Source organism: Peromyscus leucopus, chromosome 1 (assembly GCF_004664715.2).
Source record: "Peromyscus leucopus breed LL Stock chromosome 1, UCI_PerLeu_2.1, whole genome shotgun sequence".
NCBI lineage: Eukaryota > Metazoa > Chordata > Mammalia > Rodentia > Cricetidae > Peromyscus > Peromyscus leucopus.
Window position 1 is genome coordinate 12,219,071 of NC_051063.1, and position 23,870 is coordinate 12,242,940.

At 43.5% G+C, this 23,870-nt stretch overlaps 1 protein-coding gene across 1 annotated transcript in view; it reads right to left on the reverse strand.

Moving 5' to 3' along the window:
* Positions 1-1,333: 1,333 nt before the first annotated feature.
* Positions 1,334-23,870, reverse strand: part of Ostf1 (osteoclast stimulating factor 1) — a 47,300-nt gene continuing 24,763 nt past the window's right edge. Inside the window, exons 3-10 of the mRNA XM_028874893.2 lie at positions 19,624-19,674; positions 17,009-17,072; positions 15,144-15,197; positions 12,529-12,636; positions 11,811-11,860; positions 8,302-8,380; positions 6,223-6,321; positions 1,334-1,842 (exon numbers count right to left, since the gene is read on the reverse strand). Of these exons, the coding sequence (XP_028730726.1) occupies positions 1,784-1,842; positions 6,223-6,321; positions 8,302-8,380; positions 11,811-11,860; positions 12,529-12,636; positions 15,144-15,197; positions 17,009-17,072; positions 19,624-19,674 (564 nt within the window). The 3' untranslated portion in view covers positions 1,334-1,783. The remainder of the gene's footprint in view (positions 1,843-6,222; positions 6,322-8,301; positions 8,381-11,810; positions 11,861-12,528; positions 12,637-15,143; positions 15,198-17,008; positions 17,073-19,623; positions 19,675-23,870) is intronic.

The window sequence follows — 23,870 nt, forward strand, 5'->3', positions numbered from 1 at the left end:
TAATTACTCTCGGAGTGCATGCTTTGCTGTTAATGTTTCGAAGGGTTTTTTTCTACTAAATTGGTTAACCTCGACCTGGTTCCTCCGGGTACCTTTCTCGAGGGACCTAACCCACAGAGAGAAACCAGCTATAGCCAGAAGGTGAACCTACGTAGGTTATTCATTTCCTGAGCTGACCCACTTCCTTCTTCACAAATTTCCTTCTCATGACCAATAAGCCTTTTGAAATGAATAGTGAATTCTTGGAAATATATTTCTGGGTCCTGGGCTGGGAATCTAGACACATGATGAGACCGTGCCATCTTTAACATTTCTGCAGTGACACAAAATTAAAACTTCTTTTTTTTGGGGGGGCGGGGGGAGGTCTTTTGAGACAAGGTTTGTCTGTGTAGCTTTGGCTGTCCTGGAACTCACTCTGTAGACCAGGCTGGCCTTGAACTCACAGAGATCCTCCTGGCTCTGCCTCCTGAGTGCTGGGATTAAAGGCGTGCACCATTACTGCCCAGCAAAAATAAGAACTTCTAATGAAGGGTCATGTCAGTACTGCAAAAGGCTCCCTATGTCACCTGACTAAGCAAAAGAATCCAAATGCCCGTTTGCCAGCAAAAAACACAATGAAGATCGTTCAGAAACACTTATTGAGCGTCTGATAAGGAGAGGGGGGGGGGGGGGACTAACTGATGCTTATATAGAATCAGCAAACTGCATACTGTGATTGTCCGCCAAATGCTAGCACACACATAGTGAACAAAAATACATATGACATAGCAAATATAGTACAGAACAAAGCACCATCTGAATACGTTAAAAAATAAAAAAAATTAGCTAAGAGAGAAATGCTCTGTTTCCTAACTATACCACACTGGAAATTATGGCAGCTTTCATAAGGAAACTAAGATTTTTGTTTGTTTGTTTGAGACAGGGTTTCTCTGTGTAAGTCTGGCTGTCCTGGAACTCGGTCTATAGACCAGGCTGGCCTTGAACTGCCTCCCCAGTGTTGGGACTAAAGGCATGTGCCACCACCACCTGGTGGAAATCAAGATTTTTAAAGCTTCCACACTTTAATCAAAGTGAAATGAGGTTACTGAGTTTCTCTGTTCTAAGTATTACCTTGAATACAATTCTGAGTATTTTGTAACTATTAAAATTTTATCTTTTCTAAGACATGCAATTGATGATCTGGGAAGCTGTGAGTGAAACACAACTATGATTCTTCTGTGCTAACCAATATAAAATGCAATCTAAAAGTAAGATAAAAATCAGTTCTTACCTGAGTACAAAAAGCTTTATTTATTTACCAGCAGTGAGTGATAGCACAAAAACAGATAACAAAGACTCTTTAAATGTTTATTTTTGTCAGAAGAGCTGACAATATTCTGTTGAGAGTTTTGGTCTATCGTTATAATAAGCATTTCCCCCTTGAAAAACCCACTCAAAACATCCCATTCCTTGAGGTAAAGAACTTTAAAAAAAAATCCTGATTTTTTTAAAAGAAAAAAATTATTAAAATTCCTTTAGCTTGATAAATAGAAATAATCTTTTCTTGTTCTACACTGGTGAACATATATGCATTTTATACAGCAAAGTATCCCAGCGCTTATTGGCAAGTCACGGGTGAGAATCACCGGTGCCATGCCGACTCATCACAGATCACAGTGCAACAGTGCCACGTTCGTAAAGACTTTAAAAAGAACGGTTATCAATACTCTTCCGGCAAAACAACCAAGGTTTTGGAATGGCAAAAGCAAAAGGAGTTTAGGCATCAAAGCAGTTCCAGGAGGAATCAGTCTGAGTCTTCGTCATCAAGGTAGTCCTCGGCGTTGCTTAACGTTCGAACCCCGTCTGAAGAGAAAACAGGAAGGAGGCAAAAGAGAGAAATCACAAACGGTTCAGAATTTTTCTCACTTTCAGTGCTTTTGACAATTCAAAACACGATCTCCCCTCTGACTGAGGGACTGACTGAGGGACTATGGGGTCCCCGAGATCCTTCCCACCATTGCTTTTCAGCCTATGAAGCGTTACTCCTGCAGACGCTGCCAAGCCCTTTGACAGAGTGAGGCACTTGGTGGGGAGATGAGCTGTCTGATTGATTGCCGCTGCACAAAGCAACCTGCCACACGCACTGTGGCCCGCAGGGAGCACACCAGCAACCCCTTCACAAGTGGCATCAGTCAGTCCACAGCCTGTGCCTTACCTGAAGGCAGGTGATAGAAAGATAACTAATGAGGGAGAAAGGAAAGCGAAAACACAGATGCCTAAGTTTTATTTCAGACAAATTAAGTATACAAAGAAGCAAGAGACTGAAATGAAAATAAATAAAATAAATGAAAAAGCCGGACCCTGTCAAATACTAAAGCAATCTTGAACAGAGGTCAGAAGGAAGGCAGCTATTCTAACTGCTGCCTCTTTGGCTAGCATGTCAAATTCTTACACTTTCCAGCAACTCAAAAACTAGCCGGGCAGTGGTGGCGCACACCTTTAATCCCAGCACTTAGGAGGCAGAGGCAGGTGGATCTTTGTGAGTTTGAGGTCAGCCTGGTCTACAGAGCGAGATCCAGGAAAGGCGCAAAGCCACACAGAGAAACCCTGTCTCGAAAAATCAAAATAAAATAAAAAAACAACAAACGTGCTGTCAGAGCTTAACTGCTGCAGGACAGCAAGGGATCCTGACCATACTCTCTCGCTATTACAGCCCAGATTACACCGGAAATATGACTTGTCCCGAGTCTGCAGAGGGTACAGGAGGATGGGCAGAGAACCCTACCGAGCTAGAAAGATGGCTTGCTGGTCAGGACCCAGCTCAAGGGACAGAGAATGAGAACCTTCAGAGCCTAAGAAACTTTAGACCTCAGTGGAGTCTCTCTGAAGGTACCAGTCTAGCAACAGGAAGTCAGTGGCAGAGAAAGGAAGTTAGGCCACAGCCCTTCCTCCTGACCCAACTGGACACCAAGGACCAGGAGGTTGACCTCAAGCAAAAGCTGCCCACCCAGCAACAGGCATGGCTTCTAGTTTCTCTCCCACACCGTTGCTAATATGGCTTCCCCCAAATCTGTAGCAGGCACTACCAGCTAAGCTAACAAACACTCTGTCCTTCCCTCTAGAGCCCACATCCATAAATGAATGTCTTTAAAGAAACAGCAGTTTAACTCCTGGTTAAAACACCAAACTTCAGGCTGGTTTTCACTGTATGTGAGCTGAAGAGGAGGATACTACAAGAGGAGCAACAGGTTCATGGGCAGGCTGATGATGGGACTTGCTAATGGGCAAGGAGGATAATTTGGGAGGTTCCCTTAAGCCCTGACAAGAGGAAGGATGCTGACGATTTCTGATGGGCTAAGGCAGGGGACTAAGGAGTGCCTCTGTTGTTGTTTCTGTTAGAAGCCGGGTATGGTACAAGAGCGACGCGCTGTGTGGCCACTTCTCAGGGTAATGGACACTGGAGGGAGGGATTAGTTTCTACAGGGTTCAAGATTAATGGGAATAAGTGGTAGTGGAGGACGCTTTTAATCCCAGTACTCAGGAGGCAGAGGCAGGTGGATCTCTGTGAGTTCGAGGCCAGCCTGGTCTGCAGAGCTAGTTCCAGGACAGCCAGGGCTACACACAGAGAAACCCTGTCTCAAAAAAACAAAAACAAACAAAGGAATAAAGAGAAATATAACCAGTTTTCCATTAGACAGAAAAAGATTTAATGGAAGAGATAATAAATGATATAATGAGGTTAACATGGAACGGAGTGTCCTTCACCTCTACAATGCAAACACTGATCCTACAGATGTGGACCACCCGAAATGTAGACACTGAGGCTCTACCAAGGCTTTAACAATGAGCAGCCAGGCAAAGTATTTGCCTAAGTAAGGCTTCCGTTACACTGTTTCTTCTTAGATGGTGGGGGAAACCCTGGCTCATACTCTGAAGGAGTATGAAACCTAAGACAATAGAGGGTCTGGGAGAGGGCTCAGTGGGCGGAAGGCGCCAACCTGACAACCCGAATTCAATCCCCAGATCCCACAGTGGAAGGAGAGAACCAACTCCTGCAAGTTGTTCTCTGATCTCCACATGTGCGCCACACACAAACACACTCGCTCCTCCCTCCCTCTTTCTCTCTCATGGTCCCTTCCATCAAACCTTTGTCTACATCTATTGATGTATTTAACCTCTCTGGGCTCCATGCCAGCCAGGGAATATGGATGAATGGGAGGGAGAAAGCACAGTGCTAGGGGGAGAGAAAGGGGAGGGGAGTGGGATGGAGAATGTAAGGCAGGTCCTCACAGGATGCACACAGAGAGGCCAATAAACAGCCGGCCCCTGAGTAGGTGCAGGTGACTTGTGTGTTTCAACGCTGTGGTGGATCGAAGGACAATGCCCTGCACTGCCCAGGCTCACATAATTGCATGCTTAGTCCCCAGCTGATGGACTGTTTGGGAAGGATTAGGGGGTGTGTCCTTGTTGGAAGAGGTGTGTTGCTGGCGGTGGGCTCTGAGGTTGCAAATGCCTATGCCAAGCCGTCTCTCTCTCCCTCCCTCCTCTTCTCTGCCTGCTGCCTACAGAAGAGCAGGCAAAGCTCTCAGCTACTTCTCTAGCACCATATCTACCTGCTCCTGCCATGCTCCCCAGCACAAAGATCACAGACTAACCCTCTGAAACTGTAAGCAAACCCCTAATTAAATGCTTTCCTTTATAAAAGTTGCCTTGGTTGTGTGTCTCTTCACAGCAACAGAACAGTAACAGACAACCCCTTCATTCGAAACAACCACCATGTATAACTTTCACTTCATTCATTCAAATTTATTTTCCCACATCTACATTTTAATCTTTAAGTATGTACACCTCAACTGGGCATTGGTGGCAAATGCCTTTAATTCCAGCACTTGGGAGGCAGAGGCAAGCAGATCTCTGTGAGTTCAAGGCCAACTTGATCTATTGAGAGAATTCCAGGACAGCCAAGACTACACAGAGAAACCCTGTCTCAAAAAATACAAACAAAAAGAATGTACACCTCATCTTTAAATTTTCAAAACCATCTACACACTGTGAATAGATGCAAAATCTTTGGCAAAGCCTGGAATAATTTCAATGACAACTTATTGCTACCCTCATTAAATCTAAAGCATAATGTAACCATGGGGTGGGGAACTTGAATTTCAGTTACATCTGTCTTCAGCCACTCCCAGAAGCCATGATGTGAGGGTGGAAAGCAAACCCATTATCAGCAAAGAACAGAAGAAACACACCGTGAAAGAGCCTGCCTTCAAATTTGCATACCTGACACTATTATTCTACTCTAGATCTGATTTACATCAGTGGTATATATTAAAAATTCACAATCATTTATCAAGGGGGAGGGGAATAAAACCTTCTGTGGGCTGGAGAGATGGCTCAGCAGTTAAGAGCCCTAACTGCTCTTCCAGAGGTCTTGAGTTCAATTTCCAGAATTTACATGCCAGCTCACAACTGTCTATAATGGAATCTGACGCCATCTCCTGGTGTGCAGATGTACATGTAGACAAAACTCAAAAATACATTGTGTTAGTATGAATGTAATTGGCCCCCATAATCTCATAAGGAGTGGCATTATTAGGAGGTATGGCTTTGTTGGAATGGGTATGGCCTTCTGGAGGAAGTATGTCACTGTGGGGGTGGGCTTTGAGGTTTTCTATGCTCAGGATAATGTCCAGTGACTCAGTTGACTTCCTGTTGCCTGCAAGATGTAGGACTCTCAGCTACTCCTCCAGGACCATGTCTGCCTGCATGCCGCCATGCTCCCCACCATGATGATAATGGAATGAACCTCTGAAACTGTAAGTAAGCCCCCTCAATTAAATGTTTTCCTTATAAGAGTTGCCATGGTCATGGTGTCTCTTTACAACAATAGAAACCCTAACTAAGACACACATAAAACACATAAATATTTTCTTAATTTTTTTGTTTCATCTTAATTTTTTAAGATTTATTTACTTTATGTATATGGTGCTCTATCTGCACGCATACCTGCATGCCAGAAGATGACAACAGATCCCATTATCTGTGGCTGTGAGCCACCATGTGGTTGCTGAGAATTGAGCTCAGGACTCTGGAAGAGCTGCCAATGCTTTTAGCCACTAAGCCATCTCTCCAACCCAATAAATAAATCTTTAAAAAAAAAAAAAAACAAAACCCTTTTGCAATAGAAAGATGTTAAGTCTTGGTCATAAGCACAAGAAGGAGAGCAACATAAAACAATACCTGTTCCCTGCTTCTTTTTCAGGAGTGACGCACAGGCTGCATTGGTGGCCATGTCCAAGGCCAGCTTCTTCTCATTGTTTCTCAAGTCTGTCCTGGCACCTTCCAACACAAGAAAAGGAAACTATGTGTCTCTGAGGACTGGACCACGGCAGCCAATCCTCTGTACCAAAGCTAGTCACTTTGGCAAAGCTACCTAGAGAACAATTCTGGCCCAGAATGAACGTGACAGGGATTGCACAGGACTTTTCAATGAGGCCATTACGAGGTCCTGGGTAAATCCCAAGGGTTATGTGGATCTTAGCAGAAGGCTTTGGGGCTTCCATCTAGCACACCCTTTCCCTCTCCTTCAGTTCATGAGGGCCTTTAGAAAACTCCACTGGGTTGAATGTCAGGGGATTAATATTTTATATCTGCAGGTGCATTCATATGTAAATCAGCAGAATGGCAAAACAATAAAACTCATAGGCAATTCATTGTTCCCCAATTCATTGTCCCTGCAAGCCCTCTTCCACTCATTTTTTCCCTCGCCTTTGTGCTACAAATTGCATCAGAATCCACAGAGACATCTGCATTGTTGAAGAACGAGAAGTACAGAAGTGTACTCAACAGTACTGATTTACTCCCCTGAACTAAGCTCTTCAGAGGAGACCACTCTTACAGTGGGCCTGAGCCGTCTCTCTTACGTTCGCCAATGATCTGCACACATATGAACCTGTGCACAAAGCCAAACCACCTGTGCCGCTCTGTGATTCCATTTGTAAATTCCACTTGTTTTCTTTGTATGTATGCGTGTGGACACCTGTGTCACGCTGCACCTGGAAGGCCAGAGCTGGTGTTCCCCTTCCACCATACCGGTCCCAGGGACTGAACTCAAGGCCTCAGGCTGGTGACAGGCACCCTCCCCTGCTCAGTCATCGTGCCAGCCTTACAGCTTCATTTTTAACTTAACAGGAATTAAATAATGGTGCACTTTTTCTTAGATATGCACAAAACTCGATGTATCTGAACATTTATAGGTATTGCATTTTGTGGATGTGCCAAAACTGATTTCATCACGGCTCTAATGACAGGAGTCAGTTCTTCCTGATTGTCATCATTTCCAACACTATCATGAGCAGCATCCCTGAAGACCTTGCTCACAGGTTTACTTAAAGGGTTCACTAGAAGTGGTACTGAGGGCTGCTGTCAAACTGTCTTCCTCGCCTTCTACCACAGCCACAGTTCCCACAATGTATGCAGTACCATGGGTGCTTGCAGCCACTTTGAAAACAAAACATTAAGTGTGGCTCAGCAGCACACTGCTCACGGCGGCCACATTAGACAGCGCAGCCTTCAGCATGACCTTTAGAAAAACCCAACAATCGTCCTCGTGGTGAGTAATCTTTTAGACCAGGGGTTGGGGTCATGATCTCACTTTAACCAAAAACATCCTTGCTCATAAATTCTACAACACTTTCCCTAAAGATTCCTAAAGACAGAATCTACAAATTGTGGCTTGGAGAAAGATTCTACAGAATTGCCCTCTGGGCCAAGCCCCTGAGTGACAAGCATGGCCAGCCCTCTGTAAGAGCAGTTAATAATTATGGGACAAGCAGATAAACGGATGAGCGGTCCCTGATTTAGCTGTTTGCTCTGAATGGCACAGAAGCAAGAAATGGGATCAAAGCATCCTTCGTTCACACCTCAGCACTGGCTCAGCTTAGGCAAGAGCATCTACAGCATTTCTGCTATTGATTCAGGCTCTCCCAAGCAAACATGAGCCTAACCAACTTTCCCAGGACATGATTCCCTAAAAAACCCTAAAATCCAGATATGCATAGCAAGTTCCTTCTAAAAGTAATACGTTTGTATGTACTTTTTAAGTTTATCAAGGTCTTAATTCACAGTTAAAAAGTACCATAAATGTACTCCAATAATTTCATCTCATATAATAATGATGTACTATAAATAAGAGTAGAGGTTAAAACTCCAGCTTTAATGGAAGGAAACTTAGTCTTCCTACTATTTTAAATGGCCTGCTTTGCTAGGAGCTATTTTTCAAGGCAAGCAAATACCAGGTCAATTCAATAAAAACTTTACCTTTTGCCAGTAGCAACTGGACAATGTCTGTATAACCCTTCCAGGCAGCTGCGTGCAGAGCCGTGTCTCCCAGCTTATTCTATGATGAAAGCAAGGGAAAATAGTGTTACAAAAATACAAAGTGGACTGGATGAAGAGAGCAATGTAAGTTTAGTCCCTGTAAATCGAAATTAAGAGAAAAGCTCCAGAACCACATGGAATTCCAAAAGGGAGAGGAACTAGCAATGAGAAAGTCTACTCTGCGAGGCCGGGCGCAGCAAAACTCCCATGGCAGAGACAGGCTGAGGCACAGGCTCCTGCTGAGAGAGGCCTTGGCAGGAGATGCAAAGAGACCCAGACAAAGTCAGGAACTGAAGATTCCTAGAGGCACTGGGCAAGAATGTGGTGTGGAGAGAAAACAGGAGTGACCAAATGGATCCATACGACATCATTCGACCCCTTGGGCCAATTACTGGCAGATGTCCCGCTAACAGCAGTAGAATTGCCCTGCGGAGAGATTCCCAGAGTTCCCCAGCTCATGCACAATGGCAGGAGAGAAGGTGACAAGAGTCAGCTGGATGAAAACCGTAAACTGAACAGTAAGATCCTTCACTCAGCTGCTTTTACCCTCATTGTCCAGTGGGGAGGGTGAAGGGTGGTGACTTTGGCCAGGAGAGTGCAGGACCTCCGCCAAACAGTATGGCCCCACAGTGAGGGGTAGGAGTGGTATTTATGTTAGCATACTCGATAACACAGGAGGGGCCTCATCATGTCACCCTATGGAGAAGTCCATTAAGGGGCACCCCACCCTCCATCAAGAGCACATAGCTTCCAATCACAGACAAATGGCTGAACCAGGACTGCTGTGGATATCGTTCTGTATAAATAAAACACTGATTGGCCAGTGTCCAGGCAGGAAGTATAGGCGGGACAAGGAGAGAGAAGAATTCTGGGAAGTAGAAGGCTAGGTGGAGGAGACACTGCCAGCCACCGCCGTGACAAGCAGCATGTGAAGATGCCGGTAAGCCACGAGCCACATGGCAAGGTATAGATTTATAGAAATGGGTTAATTTAAGATATAAGAACAGGGCCGGGTGGTGGTGGCGCACGCCTTTAATTCCAGCACTCGGGAGGCAGAGGCAGAGGCAGGCGGATCTCTGTGAGTTCAAGGCCAGCCCTGGGCTACCAAGTGAGCTCCAGGAAAGGCGCAAAGCTACACAGAGAAACCCTGTCTCGAAAAACCAAAAAAAAAAAAAAAGATATAAGAACAGTTAGCAACAAGCCTGCCACGGCCATACAGTTTATAAGCAATGTAAGTCTCTGTGTTTACTTGGTTGGGTCTGAGTGGCTGTGGGACTGGTGGGTGACAGAAATTTGTCCTGACTGTGGGCCAGGCAGGAAAACTCTAGCTACACAAGACACTAGGTGTTTGGAAACAGTGTAAGTGTTTGAGTAGAGGTCAACTTAAACAAAATAAAAAAGCACAGTAAATAGCAGAGAACATTTTTTAAAGCAATAATTAATATATCAGCCATATTAGAGCTTGTAGTCAACAAACTTCTCAGATGATTCCTATAATGCCTGATCTCCTTCGTCCCCCAACAGACCCCATATAGCACCCTGTCATCCTCAAGTGTGGATGAAGCCAGAGAATATAAAGGCCATCACTTCTATTGGCTGGGGCATGGTGGTGCGTGCCTTTAATCCTAGCACTCAGAAGACAGAGACAGGTGGATCTCTGTGAGTTCAAGTCTAGCCTGGTCTATACAGCAAGTTTAAGGCCAGCCTAAGATACATAGTAAGACCTTGTTGAGCCGGGCAGTGGTGGCTCACGCCTTTAATCCCAGCACTTGGGAGGCAGAGGCAGGCAGATCTCTGTTAGTTCGAGGCCAGCCTGGGCTACCAAGTGAGTTCCAGGAAAGGTGCAAAGCTACATAGAAAAACCCTGTCTTGAAAAACCAAAAAACAACAACAACAAAAAAAGACCTTGTATTTAAAAATAAAAAGCCCATCACTTTGTAGACAATATTTATTGGGTTCACCAAAAGGGAGATTATCCTGGGTAGGCCACATCTAGTCAGGCAGGCTTTTAAAAACAAAGGTTAATGGCAGAGCAAAGACTACCACCTACTAGCCACAAGGAGGACGGCAAACAGCCATTTTGTGAACTCCTGATAGAAGGAAGTGGCATCTAAAAGCTGAGGTCATCAGTAGGTACTACAGGGGCGAAAAGCTCAAATCTCAGCAACTGTAGTGAGCTTAGACAGGAACCCCAAGCTTCTCAAGAACACAGTTCTAATGGAACCTGGGCTTTACAGTGTGAGATCCTGAATCTTGAGGATTCTGATCATGTCATGCTCAGAATTCCAACCCACCCCATACACATTGCCAAACCTGGGAATTTGCTACACAGAAATAGAAAATGAATATAGAACTTTGGGGATTTTTTTTTAAAAAAATCAAAATAAAAGTGGGGCTGCAGGGATGGCTCTGTGATCAAGAGCACCCACTGCTCTTCCAGAGAACTCAGGTACAATCCCCAGCAACCACATGGAGGCTCACAATTGTCTGCAACTCCAGTCCCTGGGGAATCTGATGCCCTCTTCTGGCCTCCATTGGTACTACATGCATGTGGTGCACATACCGGCCAGCAAAACACCCATGCACATAGAAATAAAATTTTTTTTTTTAAAAAAAGGAAATCACTGAAGAAAAAAAAAGAATAAAGGTGAAGAAATCTCTGATAAAAAAGAAATCTGAGGTTCAACCTGTAGAATCAAAATAGCAAAGAAAATGGTTAGATGTAGGGAAGGAAATAAGGTGATTTCTAAGGCTGAAAGAATTCATTGCAGGCACGAGGGAAAAATAGCACTAAGGCACATCCTTCTAAGTTTTCAGAACCAAAGACACAGACTCCAATGAGAAAAAGACAGGTCACAAACAGACTGCAAACTGCCAGGGTTAGAAGTGGTGGGAGCTTGTCTCCTAAGGCTCATGTTTGAGAGTCTGGAAGAGAGCCGAGCCTTCGGCAGAAGGGTCCTTGCTGTGGTTTGGATTTTAAGCATACCCAGAGGTCCCTGGCATGCTGCTATCCAGAAGGAGGCGGTAGAGTCTTGGAGAGAGGGGCAAGTGAGAAACCTTCGTGCCCTGGGGTGTGTGCCCATCTGTACCACCATGTGCTCCCTCACCTTGGCACCAGCCCAAGAGCAATGGGGCCAATTGATCACGCAACAGCACTTCTCAAACTGGGACTGAAGGAAAGCTTTTGTCTTTGTGAGTTGATTATCTCTAGCATGTGCTGTGTAGTACCAGAAAAGGATTGAGGGTATAGCTCTCTGACGCACACCTGAACAGTGTGAAGACTTGGCTTCAAACCCCAGTACCACATCACAAAAACACACTCGCAACAAAAAAACTCCATGTGCTGTCGAATTTCAACTAAAATACTGTCTCCATGCACAAGCTGTACTGTGTCAACGAGAAAGAGGTGGGTGTGCTAAATGCGTTCCCCACGGTAAGCAGTCTCTCACCTGCTGGTTCAGCTCCACGTTCGGCTGAGTAAACAGGACCTCCACTATGTCTGAAATTCAAACAGAAAAAGGAGTTTCTTAAGACAGAAACAGTGAACGTTGTAAAAATAGACATCATAATAGCAAAAGACAAGACTTATTAGGAGAATGTTCTAGAAAATTCTTACAAGTTCTTCAAATTTTATATACAGAAAAAAAAAACCTAAAAGGTAGATTACAAGAGAAAATTTTCAGATCCGAAGGTATAGCTCAGTTGATGGAAAGAGTGGAGGGTGGAGTTTGGGCTACGATGAAGTACACAGAATTCAACGTGCCATTATTACAGACTGCCACAGAACTGCAGACCCAAGTCAGTGTGGTACTTCTGAATTTTTCATTACATTTAAAATGTAGGGCCAAAAGCACAGCTAGGGAAAAGCTACAGGAGCCAGCTGAGCCCTCCCTGTGGCATGTGGTGGTGGCCCTGTCACCCTGTTGCTGGTGTTTTCTAATACATTCTGAAGCCTGAGAGAGGACGTTCCCAGCCTTTCAAGAGATCTGCACAGTGGGGCTCACCAGCCACACCCCACCTCGCTGCTCTGCAGTTTCCAGGAACACAGCTTTTGGCAGATGCTCTGAAGGATCTGCAGCACTGCTTTTTATCATTTTAAGACAGCAGGCTCCCTAGGTCCAGGCGATTTCCAACAGCACAGAACTGTGTGACTAGCGGACGCGGTACCTTTGTGGCCCCCGTGGCAGGCCCAGTACAGGGCTGTGCTTCCAGCTTTGTCCAGGCCGTTCACCCCCACTCGGTTGTCCAAGCACTCCCTCAACCAGCTCAAGTTGCCTGAAAGAATTTTACACGTATAAAAAAACACAAGAAAAAGGCTTTTATTCTTTGTTTTGCTTTTAAATCAATTTCATCTGTTGTAAGCTCCCATTTGTGATGGATTAATCAGCAAACCCTAAAACGAGACCTGCCCGCTAATGCACTTATTATGGTGCATTTGCACTCAGGGTTATTGATGGACAGCAGTAACATCCATTTTTAATAGGAGAAGTTGTGAAAATAGGTCTAAAGGTATTTCTGCTTTGCAGGGGAAAAAACACATTGCTTTTATCTCTGTTTAATTCTGAAAGGCAGGGTGTAACACAAAACTATAAACAGAAATTCTCCCTATTCATATTTAAAGACATTCTCAGTTTTTGAAGGAAAAAAAAAGTAGTACCTTAAGTTTAGTAAGCTGCTCCAAACAACTGCTCTATGCTAAAGTATAGTCACTAATTTACAATTTTCAGGCTAATGTCCTAAGTATCTCATTTACAAGGAGGTTTTTTGTTTTTGTTTTGTTTTAATGTCATTGTAGTTGCTCTAAGCCCTTCTCTCTGCACATGCAGATATGGGAAAGAATGAAACTGCTTGCTGAGGCCGCATCCACACTTCCCATCATTCAAAGGACGGCTTCCTAATAGACTTGCCATGGGAGTTGGGGGTTAGAGAAATTCTATGCTGTGGGGCTTGCCTTAGGCCCTCTAGGATGTTTAGCAACAGCCTGGGCCTCTACCTGAAGAAAGCTTTGTGACAGAAGAATGCCATGGGAAAATGTCTTGTGACAGTCAAAATGTCCCCTCATATTGCCAGTATCCCAGAGGTGGGAGGCTGACATTTTACCCAAGGGTACTCTTGAGGAGAGAGGGATAAGAGATTTAGATAGAAGGATAGAGGGGAGAGAAACAGACAGAAACATAGGATAGCCTTGGGAGGGCCTGGATACTTATCCACTGGCCCATCCTGTCTCTGCTAAAGGGCTATTTATAGGAATGCCAAGGGGTGGAGCAAAAGGCTCCCCCTAGTTCAGCCAAGTGTAGACCTTCCAATCACCTAGAAACCATGCACATGGTCAAGCCATCCTCTAATGCAGCTCTGCTAGGTAAAAGAAAGCTCAGCTCTCACTAGGAAACCCTTGTGGGCCTCCACACCCAGGCTTGTGGGGATCAAGACAACTCCCACCTTGTTGAGTCAGAGCCACCCCACAACACTCTCCTAAGTGCTCCGTCCCAGGACACCACTGCCTTCCTGTCCTCGGAGACTTAGGACATTGTGTTGTAATGATCTGTTACGCCCATCTGCCCAGATCTGCCTCTGAGCTTTGAGAATCAGATCATGACCTTCCTTCCACCTGCCACCTACTTGAGCACAGTGTAGGAAAGTGCTCAAAGACGTGTGTTACCTGGTATTTTAAAATCACTCTTGCCCTTCTAGGGTGACAAGATGTCAGCAGAGGTTGCTTCTGAGGAAGGCAGGGTTTTAAGTGGGAAGGTACATTGAGAGAACATTCTGAGACGACAGAAATGTTCTAGATCTTAATCTGGGGGTTGGTGCTCTGGGTATGTATGTACTTGACAAAACAGATCAAACCATGTAATTAAAACCTAGGCATTTTGCTATAATATTGACCTGTCAGTCCAGATGTGCCTAAATCTGCAATAGCGGCATGACTTCTATGGAGATAATCAATCTCTCTGATTCTATTTGAAACCTGTTAAACAGGAGGGAATTCATGCCTGGTACTGTTAAGCCTTTCCAATGGCCATGGCTGGGGATGTCACAGGCCACAGGGGGTAACCCACAATGTTGCTTTGCTTTAGTGGTCACGTTGTCCAGCCGCCTTCTAAATATGCATGTTTAGACTCATGCATGGGTCAGTGCTGCTCTCTCTCAACCTTGGTCAGAGAAGCTTCGTTTTCACAACGGCAGCAGTTAACGCAGACTCATAACCAGTCCAAGTGCTGAGAAAAAGTGAGTGCTGAGTGCTCAGCCCTAAACAGGGTATCTGCATCATTCTCTCTCCATCCATGGCTCAGGAAACATTGCGGAATATGAAAACAGAAAGAATGTAAGAGCCAGAGGATGGAGAAGAGCACTGTGACATGAGATGGCCATGGACTCACTACATGCACAAGATCAAACCGGTCCCAGTTCTGATGTGAATGGGAGAGAGGTTCATGAGGTGCCTTTCCCAGCTGAGAGCTATTGGAAGCTGACAGCTGATGGAGGAAGAGAAGTCATTTCTCTTGGGGGTGTGTCCACTGGTAGGTTGCCCACACTCCAGCGAATGGCCCCACAACCATGTGCACAAGGACAATAATTGGACTCAGGGTTGTTTATTTTAAAAAGAGAACCTGCAATTGGGAAGAGAGCATGCTATAGGGAAGAGAGAGCTGAAAACAGGAGAATGATCAAAATACTGGTACACATGTATGAGACTCTCAAAGAATAAAACATTTTTTTAAAAACCTATGCATTTTGATATACCATATCTTCTATCAAAAAAGAAAGAGAATCAAACCTACCTCTTTTTGCAGCTTCATGCAATGGATTGTCGATGGATTCTGCCTGCTCAGCCACTAGATAGAAAACAAAAACGCAAGCCCATCAATGATGTCACTCAGTGATAGACAGGAGTTGGTCATGCCCCATGGGCACCCAGCTTCATGGCCGGAGCCTCAGATACAACAGCTTAATTACTTACTTACTTAGGGTGGATTACAAGTAACAGAAAGTAACTGATAGTACTCCTTTAAAAGAGGCTGAGATCTGTGTTAAACGAAACCAAGCCAAGCAATAAGGCAGTAACACAGCAATTAATTGGAAGCATAAACAACAGCAAGCATAGCCATTAACGAAAACAGAAACAAAACCCCACACCAAGTTTACCCAAGTCTTCAATAAAGGAAAGCCACAAAAGGTATAAGCATCTGATACCCAGTTCCACATTCTGTGGGACACCTTTGCTTTGAGGATATCTGATAACAGCTGTGATTCCCTTCTGAGGAGACAAGCAGCAGTGACTGGGTGTGACACTGCTGCCTATATCCACGAAGGACAGCAGCCATCTATCTGCTCTCAACCACTGTGGCCCTAGAGTGAGCGGGATCGCCCAGAGCAAGACTGCTGCTCCAGGGCGACCTCAGGTCCACACCTGTCATCCTAGGAGGGCTGGGGTAGGACGTTCTTTATGTCCATTTTTGGACTTTCTTACACCAGTATCTATGGCCAAGACAGGAAATGCAGCACAGTGGAACGATATTTAGGGGACTTCAGAGGAAGAGAACCACACGAAACCCAGGGTGTGCAGGCTCCTGAGCTCAACCTGGCCATCGTCTCCATGTCTCTGAAGGACAGTCTGTGACACTGGCCAACTCCAGTGGCAGTGCTGGGACCCAGTGCCTGATGCTGGCTCCACCATCAGTCTAAGGAGTCATGGACCACTAAAGCCTAAAAGGCTCTTACAAGTGATCTAAACCCAGCACTCCCACTACACAGACGTGGAATCGAATCCAGAGGCATCACTCTGCGGGTCTTTAGTCATGTAGCCTGTTACTAACTGGAAGAAAATGACTGAACTCAGGGACCCTTGTTCACCAATCGTGTGCCTTTTTAGCTTTGCTCGGCTAGTTTCTACTTACATGTTTCTGCATATTCTGCCCACCTTTCAGCTAGAAGTACTAATAATTTTGCATAGGAGACACATCTTTTTTTGCTGTTGTTTTGATTTTTCAAGACAGGGTTTCTCTGTGTATTTTTGGTGCCTGTCCTGGATCTCACTCTGTAGCCCAGGCTGGCCTCAAACTCACAGAGATCCGCCTGGCTCTGCCTCCCGAGTGCTGGGATTAAAGGTGTGCGCCACCGCCGCCCGGCTGAGACACACCTTAACAAACTCCTCAAGCTGCTTTGATTAGCACTTAATGAGTACAGCTGTCAGTTAACAAAATGGGGCTTCTTCACCACAAACCAGAGCCATGGTCCTCAGCCTTCCTAATGCTGTGGCCCCTTCACAGTTCCTCATGCTGTGCTGACCCCAACCATAAATCATTTTTCTTGCTACTTCATAACTGTGCTTTGTTACTGTTGTGAATTATAATCTAAATATCTGATATGCAGGATATTTGACATGTGACCCCTGTAAAAGGGCCATTTGACCCCCAAAGTTGCGACCCATGGGTTAAGAACTGCTGAACTCGATGAACAATGTGTGAGCTGGAGTTTAAGAGCATTCAAAGAAAGTACTAAGAGCAGAATCCACAGTGTTTCCCAGGAAACAGTGTGGCTTGTTCATGTCACAATGAATTCTCGTGAGCAATGAGTTGGGCTGTGCACACCTGGTAAGCACGGCCATCTTGTCAACATGAGGGTCACAGTGCAGCTGGTCACTTACCATAGTTGCTCGGGATCAGCCCTGTCCTGCCTTTGCATGTCCCTTTCCACCAGCTGGTATCGCTCTGCCAAGAGAGCAGGGGAGTCAGCATGTAATTGTATCTGAAATTATTTGGGTCCCCAAGTCCTCATTTGGGTCCCCATTGATCAGCATCTTCAAACCCTTGCCACCTGTATCCATGTCCTTTATCACGAACATTAAGTACAGAAGCATCCCCATTCACATCGGGTACACATCACAGATCTTCCATCAGACAAACCAGAGATGTGAGAAAAGAGGAGGAATGCATTAGTTTAGATTATAGCTAAAGGATTTAGAGAGCAGGCTTCCACATCTCTCCTTTGATATACTTTTATGCTTTGGCACATTTTCTAAAGTTTCTTCTTGTGTTATCTTCACTTTTGGGTAACTTTTTATCATAGAGAAGTTCATAGCTATACAGAAGCAGAACAACGTGATAACATTTCCTAACTGCGTGACTCATTGTTTGTGACCAATACTACCCACCACCCATCTTATTTCCCCTCTGGGATTACCAGGGTTAGTGGCAGGTAGTGTATTTTTTACTTTGCAAGATTGGAATATGTATCTGAAAGATAAATAATTTTCAAAGGCAACTGTGACACCATTACCACAGTTTCTAACTTTCCCCCAGTAATTCTTAACATCATCAAATATCTAAGTCAAAACTCAGAATTCCTAACGGCCCACAGTTCAAGATTTCAAATAAAGACCACATAGTACAACTAATTTCCCTTTCTTTCACTTCACCTTTAATTTACAGGCTCCTCCTCCATTCTTTTCTGTGTTAGTTTTGTTGCTGTTGTTTGTTTTTTTACCTTTTGACGTGTGTGTGTGTGTGTATGTGTGTGTGTGTGTGTACATATATATATATATATACATATATATGTATATAGATATAGATATAGATAAAGATATATTCTATAGAAATTGAAACAGTCTGGATTTTGCTGTTGTAAACCTATGCTATCATTAAACACATACCCCTTTTCCATGCATTGCCCATGAGTTGCTACTGAGTCCTAAAAGCATAAGCAGATTCAGCCTCACATTTTTGGGAAGGCTATTGCATGGGTGGTACTCACTTCCCCCATCAGGAAACATGCAAGGCAAGGCCGCCTCTGTAGGAGTGTAGCTGCTGTCAGTAATCACAGGGGTTGCAGAATGGGGATATTTTTCCATTTAAATAAATAGTATATCTCTTTAAGAGTTAACTTTCCCTTACCAACTCTCAGACCATTCAAGATAAAGTCAGGAAAAAAGGACAGAATAAGTACTGACTCCTTCCCTGACCAGGTGTCAGAATAAACACCCTCGTTCCAGAGCATTTCCTCACAGTACCAATGAGATCTGCTTTGAGGTAGCATTAGGAAATTATAAACTTAAACCAGTGTTTCAATCCTTGAGGGTTGTTGCCCTGACTGATGCTGAAATTGCCCCATCTCAGGGTAGTGCATGCTGCTTTCCTTGTCACTCCAGTGTGTGGCACTTGCAGTCTTCTGAAGCTGCCTTCTATTCCAGTCACAGGACAGCCAGTTCATCCTGCACATTTAATGGCCCAGAGCTGGTACTAGCTATTTCTCAAAGGGGCCTTGTTCCTTCCAATGAAAGTAATATATTATTACTCGGTTGGCAATTTTCTAAGGCCCCCTTCAAAGATAAAATGTGATGCTTTTTTCCAATTCAAATGAAGGACTTCTGTGTTTCTACTTCATTTTACTGATTGACATCTGCACATCCTCCTCCCATGCTGAGAACCCACAATGGACACCAGCGACCTAATGACTCATCCGCCCTCAAATGCGAGACACGCAGTAGTCTCAGAGCATTTGCAGGTCAACATGGGCACTCTCTATTTTATATGTATTTATTCCTTCCTTCCTTCCATTATTTATTTATTGGTATTCTGTTTCATTTGCTATAGTCACTAGGAATGTTTAGTCAAATTGCCAAGTCTGACTGAGAGAAGACATTTCCTTTCTGTGTGGCTGAGCTAACTGCCAGAGCATGATTAAAGTTACCTGATTCATTCTGCTCACAATTTTTAGGGACTGCTTTTAATTATTTAATGTTACAGCCACATATAAGTTTGTAGGCTTCCAAAGTCATATCTTTAAAACAAATTATAATTTTAAAAAATCTATTTTTCCTTCCTTCAGATAGAGGAAACTAATTTTAAAGTCATATTTTGCAGCTTTTTCTTTATTTTCAATGTCAGAAAATAGAAGCATATTTACGTCTCTCACTCTTTCTTTCTTAGTCAAGTAAAGCATAATATATATGCATTTTTATCTTGTTTTATTCCATTTGAATTACATCAGAATAGCATATGAGAGATATCCTCATTCCTTTGTAAGGCTGCAGAGTTCCATCTGTGGCCACCACAAAGTTTCTTCAACTATTTCCTACTGATGAATAAAAATGACTATTGCCAATGATATGTGACTGTAAATGTGTCAAAAAGCGAGACTCTGCATATATATCTCTATGTAAATATACACAAAAGAATTTACAATACTATGGCTAAACCATGTAGCCCTCTGTTGATATATCTATAGTATGATGCAGTAGTACAGAACATTAGCTGGGCTTACCATGTCCGTGATATAGATAATATCTCCTTCTTCAAAGTACAGTTCATCGGGCTAGAAGGAAGAAAAAAAATAAACATTAACTCCATGAGATTTTTCCTACCTTAGAATACAGTGATTTCTTTTAAATTTTTAAACCCTAAATTATTCTTATAGACAATTACTTCTATATTAACATCAAAAAATAAACTACACAACAAAATATTATTGTAAATTAATACTTGAATTCTAAAGCTGGATGTGTCCTGTGATGAATTTGTCAAAGAATGTGCATATAACAAGTTAGAGTTTCTAACACCTTTTAGATTTTTCCATCGCAAAGCAAAGGTTTTTCACACCAGCATAGAATGCTGGTAAACTTTTCTCTCTTAAAAATTATGGTAGATGATAAAGATACATACATACATACATACATACATACATATTTAACATGTGTGATATATACACATATATGTATGTATGTAGATAAATGTCTAAAATTAAGACTATGAAAGACATCAATACTTGTATTTGCTTGTTTTCAGAAAACTATTACCGGGTCCTCATGCTCAGAGAGAATGAATGTTTCTCATGTTTCTCATACATGAATACTAATATGTAATTCAGCCTTGACAAGCCTAAAGAGCTAAAACACAAGAAGCCATCAGAAACCCTCGCAACTGCAGGGGCTGACTTCACAGCTGCCCTCACCCTGGCCTGGCCCATCAAGTGCCCTGCAAGCTCTCCCAAGAAGCTAGCACTTGGCTCACACATCCTGTTACTGCCAGTAGATAACACCATGGTTTTCTGAGTAAACAGGAAGTACAATGCCCACTGAAAGAGAATCTCAGATATTGATAGATGCTAAGAAACACTGAGCACAGACACAGGAAGAAATGATGATTATGCATAAAATATGCACAGGAATTTTCCAAAGTTGTTGCTATTACCAAGTATACTTTTATAATATTAGTAGGAAAATATCTAAAAAAAAAAAAAACAAACTTTCATTTCTGCCTATTCTGCACATAAAATAAAAACTATACTACTGAAACAAATTATTTCACCCATTCATTTCCCCAAGTGTTTGCCTCCTCTCAGGAGAAGACTGGGATGAGTATAGATGACTCTGCTCTATGATGGATTTCATTTCAAAGCTGATGTGCCTTATCATAACTGCCATTTGCCCCCAATAGAAACAAAGACTGTTAGCAACTGCATCATGCTTGAAGCAACCACAAATATGAAGTCAGATGAAAGATTCACCATCTGTATGGTGATGGATGAGATCCCCAAAATGGCTGACTTCCTTTAAAGGCAACTTCCTAAAGCATTTATTACCTTTACTCTTTGATTTACAGAGACTAGATTTACAGCAGAAGCTACACAAAACTAGTTAAACCCACTGGACCTGAGGAAGTGCACTGTAACTTCATTTGAAATAATATTCAGGAGGAGAGAAATAAAAGACCTCTGAGATTTTTCTCTACCCATTGTTTTGAAGATGGATGGCCAGTATTACTTTCAATACGCTGCAGACATAGAAGTGTTTAGAGAAACAATTTCCTTTAACAACAGCTGCAAACGGGATCCTCTCAGAGACACTTAAGAGAGCCCACATTCATCACCACAGCACGGCACTGAACACAGTGGCCATCTCAGAGCATTAAGGTGGCATTTTATCACCACTTGACTATCTCTCCTTAGAAAGTACCAAGGCATGGGAAGGAAGGAGGAACTTAGAATGGGTGTGTGGGGGGGTGGCTGATGTGAGCTGTAAATGCTTCTATAATGACTGCACTTCCTGGAGTTCTACAAGGGTTAGATGTGTGGGGCATTCCACATTAGAGATGTCCTGGGCCATTTCTGGTCTGTATCTGTCCACTCATAGCTCACGAGCCCTCTTGAATCAGTGCCTTGGGGACGCCAAGGAGCCACCTTTCCCTCCCGTTTTGGTCTCCTTCAAAAGTCAGATCTGCCTAAATTTCCATCTTTAGTAGGATCACTCACCCATGAGAAAAACAAAAACAAAAAATAGCAAAAAAATCTCTGCCAAAAGAGCCCAAAATACACCTCTTTAATTTCTTCTCTGTAAGAAGTGAGTAATGAGTTGGGAAATAAATGAGAAGTGGCCACTTCTTGGGCAAAGGGTTTTACTCTGGGGTGATGAAAATGTTTTGGAACCTGCTAAAGGAAGTGGTTGCTGACCGCGGCAACTGTATTAAACCCACTCAACTGTTGACTTCAAAATGGTCAATTTTATGTTTTATCTCAATTTTAAAAACAATTAAAGTCAAAACTCTCAGCATCTTTTAGGTGATTGTATTTTGTGGCTTGGTAAAGGGCATCACTGGGAAAACGTCACTTAGCTGAGTCATCCGACGACTTCACAGTGCTGATTCGGCTTTCAATGAGCAGAAGCTGTGCTATGGGGCGACTGCACCTCCACTGGTCAGGTTTGATCAAGTGAGGCACCAACCAGCAGCCAGTGGGGGGAGAGGTCTGACCATGTTATAAGTTTGGGGATTTTTGTTTTGTTTTTTGAGACAGGGTTTTACCGTGTAGTCCTGGGTGTCCTGGAACTCGCTCTGAAGACCAGGCTGCCTTTGAACTCAGAGATCCACCTGCCTCTGCCACCCAAGTGCTGGGATTAAAGGTGTGCTCCACCACTACCCAGCCATTTCATTAGTTTTTATAGTTTATTCTCCTTCAATAGCTCTCAAGTACAATACGAACTACACAGTATCTTCTTCCAAAAGGACAAAATAAAGGGGTGGGCTTTCCTAGCCTGGCTAAGAGGGCGGTTTATGAAATTCTTGACACTGCTGGGGACTGCACAGTCAGTGTGGTAACATTATGACTTAAAATCAGACGTTACCTAAAATAGTTGCATTTTCCATTAAGAACCCACAACAGACCACTTAATGTAAACTGTTCAAGGAGGATCTACTTTTACATTCCTGGCATCGTATTCATGGAAGAGAAATCGGAAAGCAGGGATCCAATGATGCCCTGAGCACGTCACTACATCCAGCTTGCTCTCTGGTTTTTAACCACATTCTCTCATCTCTCCTGGGAGAGCGACAAGGTCTTAGAACGAAGAAGGGAGCTAGGACGGTGACTCATGCCTTGGATCACAAGACTCAGGAGGCTAAGGCAGGAGGATTGCTCTAAGCTCAAGGCCAGCCTGGGCTGCAGCGAGAGATGTTGTCTCGAGTAAAGCAAAAGCCAAAAGAAAGGAATAAGCAATGACCTGTGCTCCCGTACCAAGTGTAAATACCTATTAGTACTGAGTGCAAATGTACATTCTCGTTACTGTTCTATATAGTATGGGTAACAGAGTCCCAAGACAGCAATTTTATTGGTTTATGCAAATATGTTTTTTAAAAGCTTAGAGAAACTGTGATATACTGAATTTTTTTAGATTTGGTAACCTAAAAATACAAAAATTAACAAAAGGAAAATGTTTTCATTTACTATTTTATTATAGTTACTTATGTGACATGCGATGGTCACAACCTTTGCAAACAGTAATTTAACCCTCTCCAAAATTACTAAGGAGTGAGGGCCGTTTTTTGTTGCCATACTAACCATGAGATTGTCACACAGCATGTGATATTCAGACTATGGAGCCTCAACTTCTAATTCCAGCGTTTGTTTTCTCTCACAGAAACGTCATACATCACTCATTACTGGTCATCACAGTATCATGACCTAGTTCAATGATGGTGATTTTGGAAAAAAAAAAAAATCCCTTATCCTAACTCCTCAATAATGCAGGATGACAATATCGTAAACAGTTCCTTTCCCATGCAAAGTATGCTTGACCTCACTGGGTCCTTGTAAAAACCTCCGAGGCAGAACTGGGTCATAGGTATCTCTATTTAGCAAGCAGATGCAGGAAGCCTGAAGGCCAGAGTGAGGAGCATGGCTGGGATCCTACCTCGACTTTCGGATCCCCATTCTACACCTCCTCACATTATAACCTAGAGCAGCCAAGCAAGCCTTGTACGACCAAGCAGGTCCACCTGGTTTTCCTTCAGAAACCAGCACTCCTCAGGCACTGTTCCTCAGGCACACTGTTCCTCCCCACCAACATGCTTTCGCACTGGTCCATCCAGTCCAGGCAGGTCTCTGGGTGACACTTCATCCAAATGGGGGCTGGGGGAGGGTTAGAATCTCAGAAGGCTGAGTGATGCCAGAAATACCTTTCCTTGAAGCAAGATAGATAATCAGGAGCCACACCTGCCTTACTCTACCCAGCCAACGTA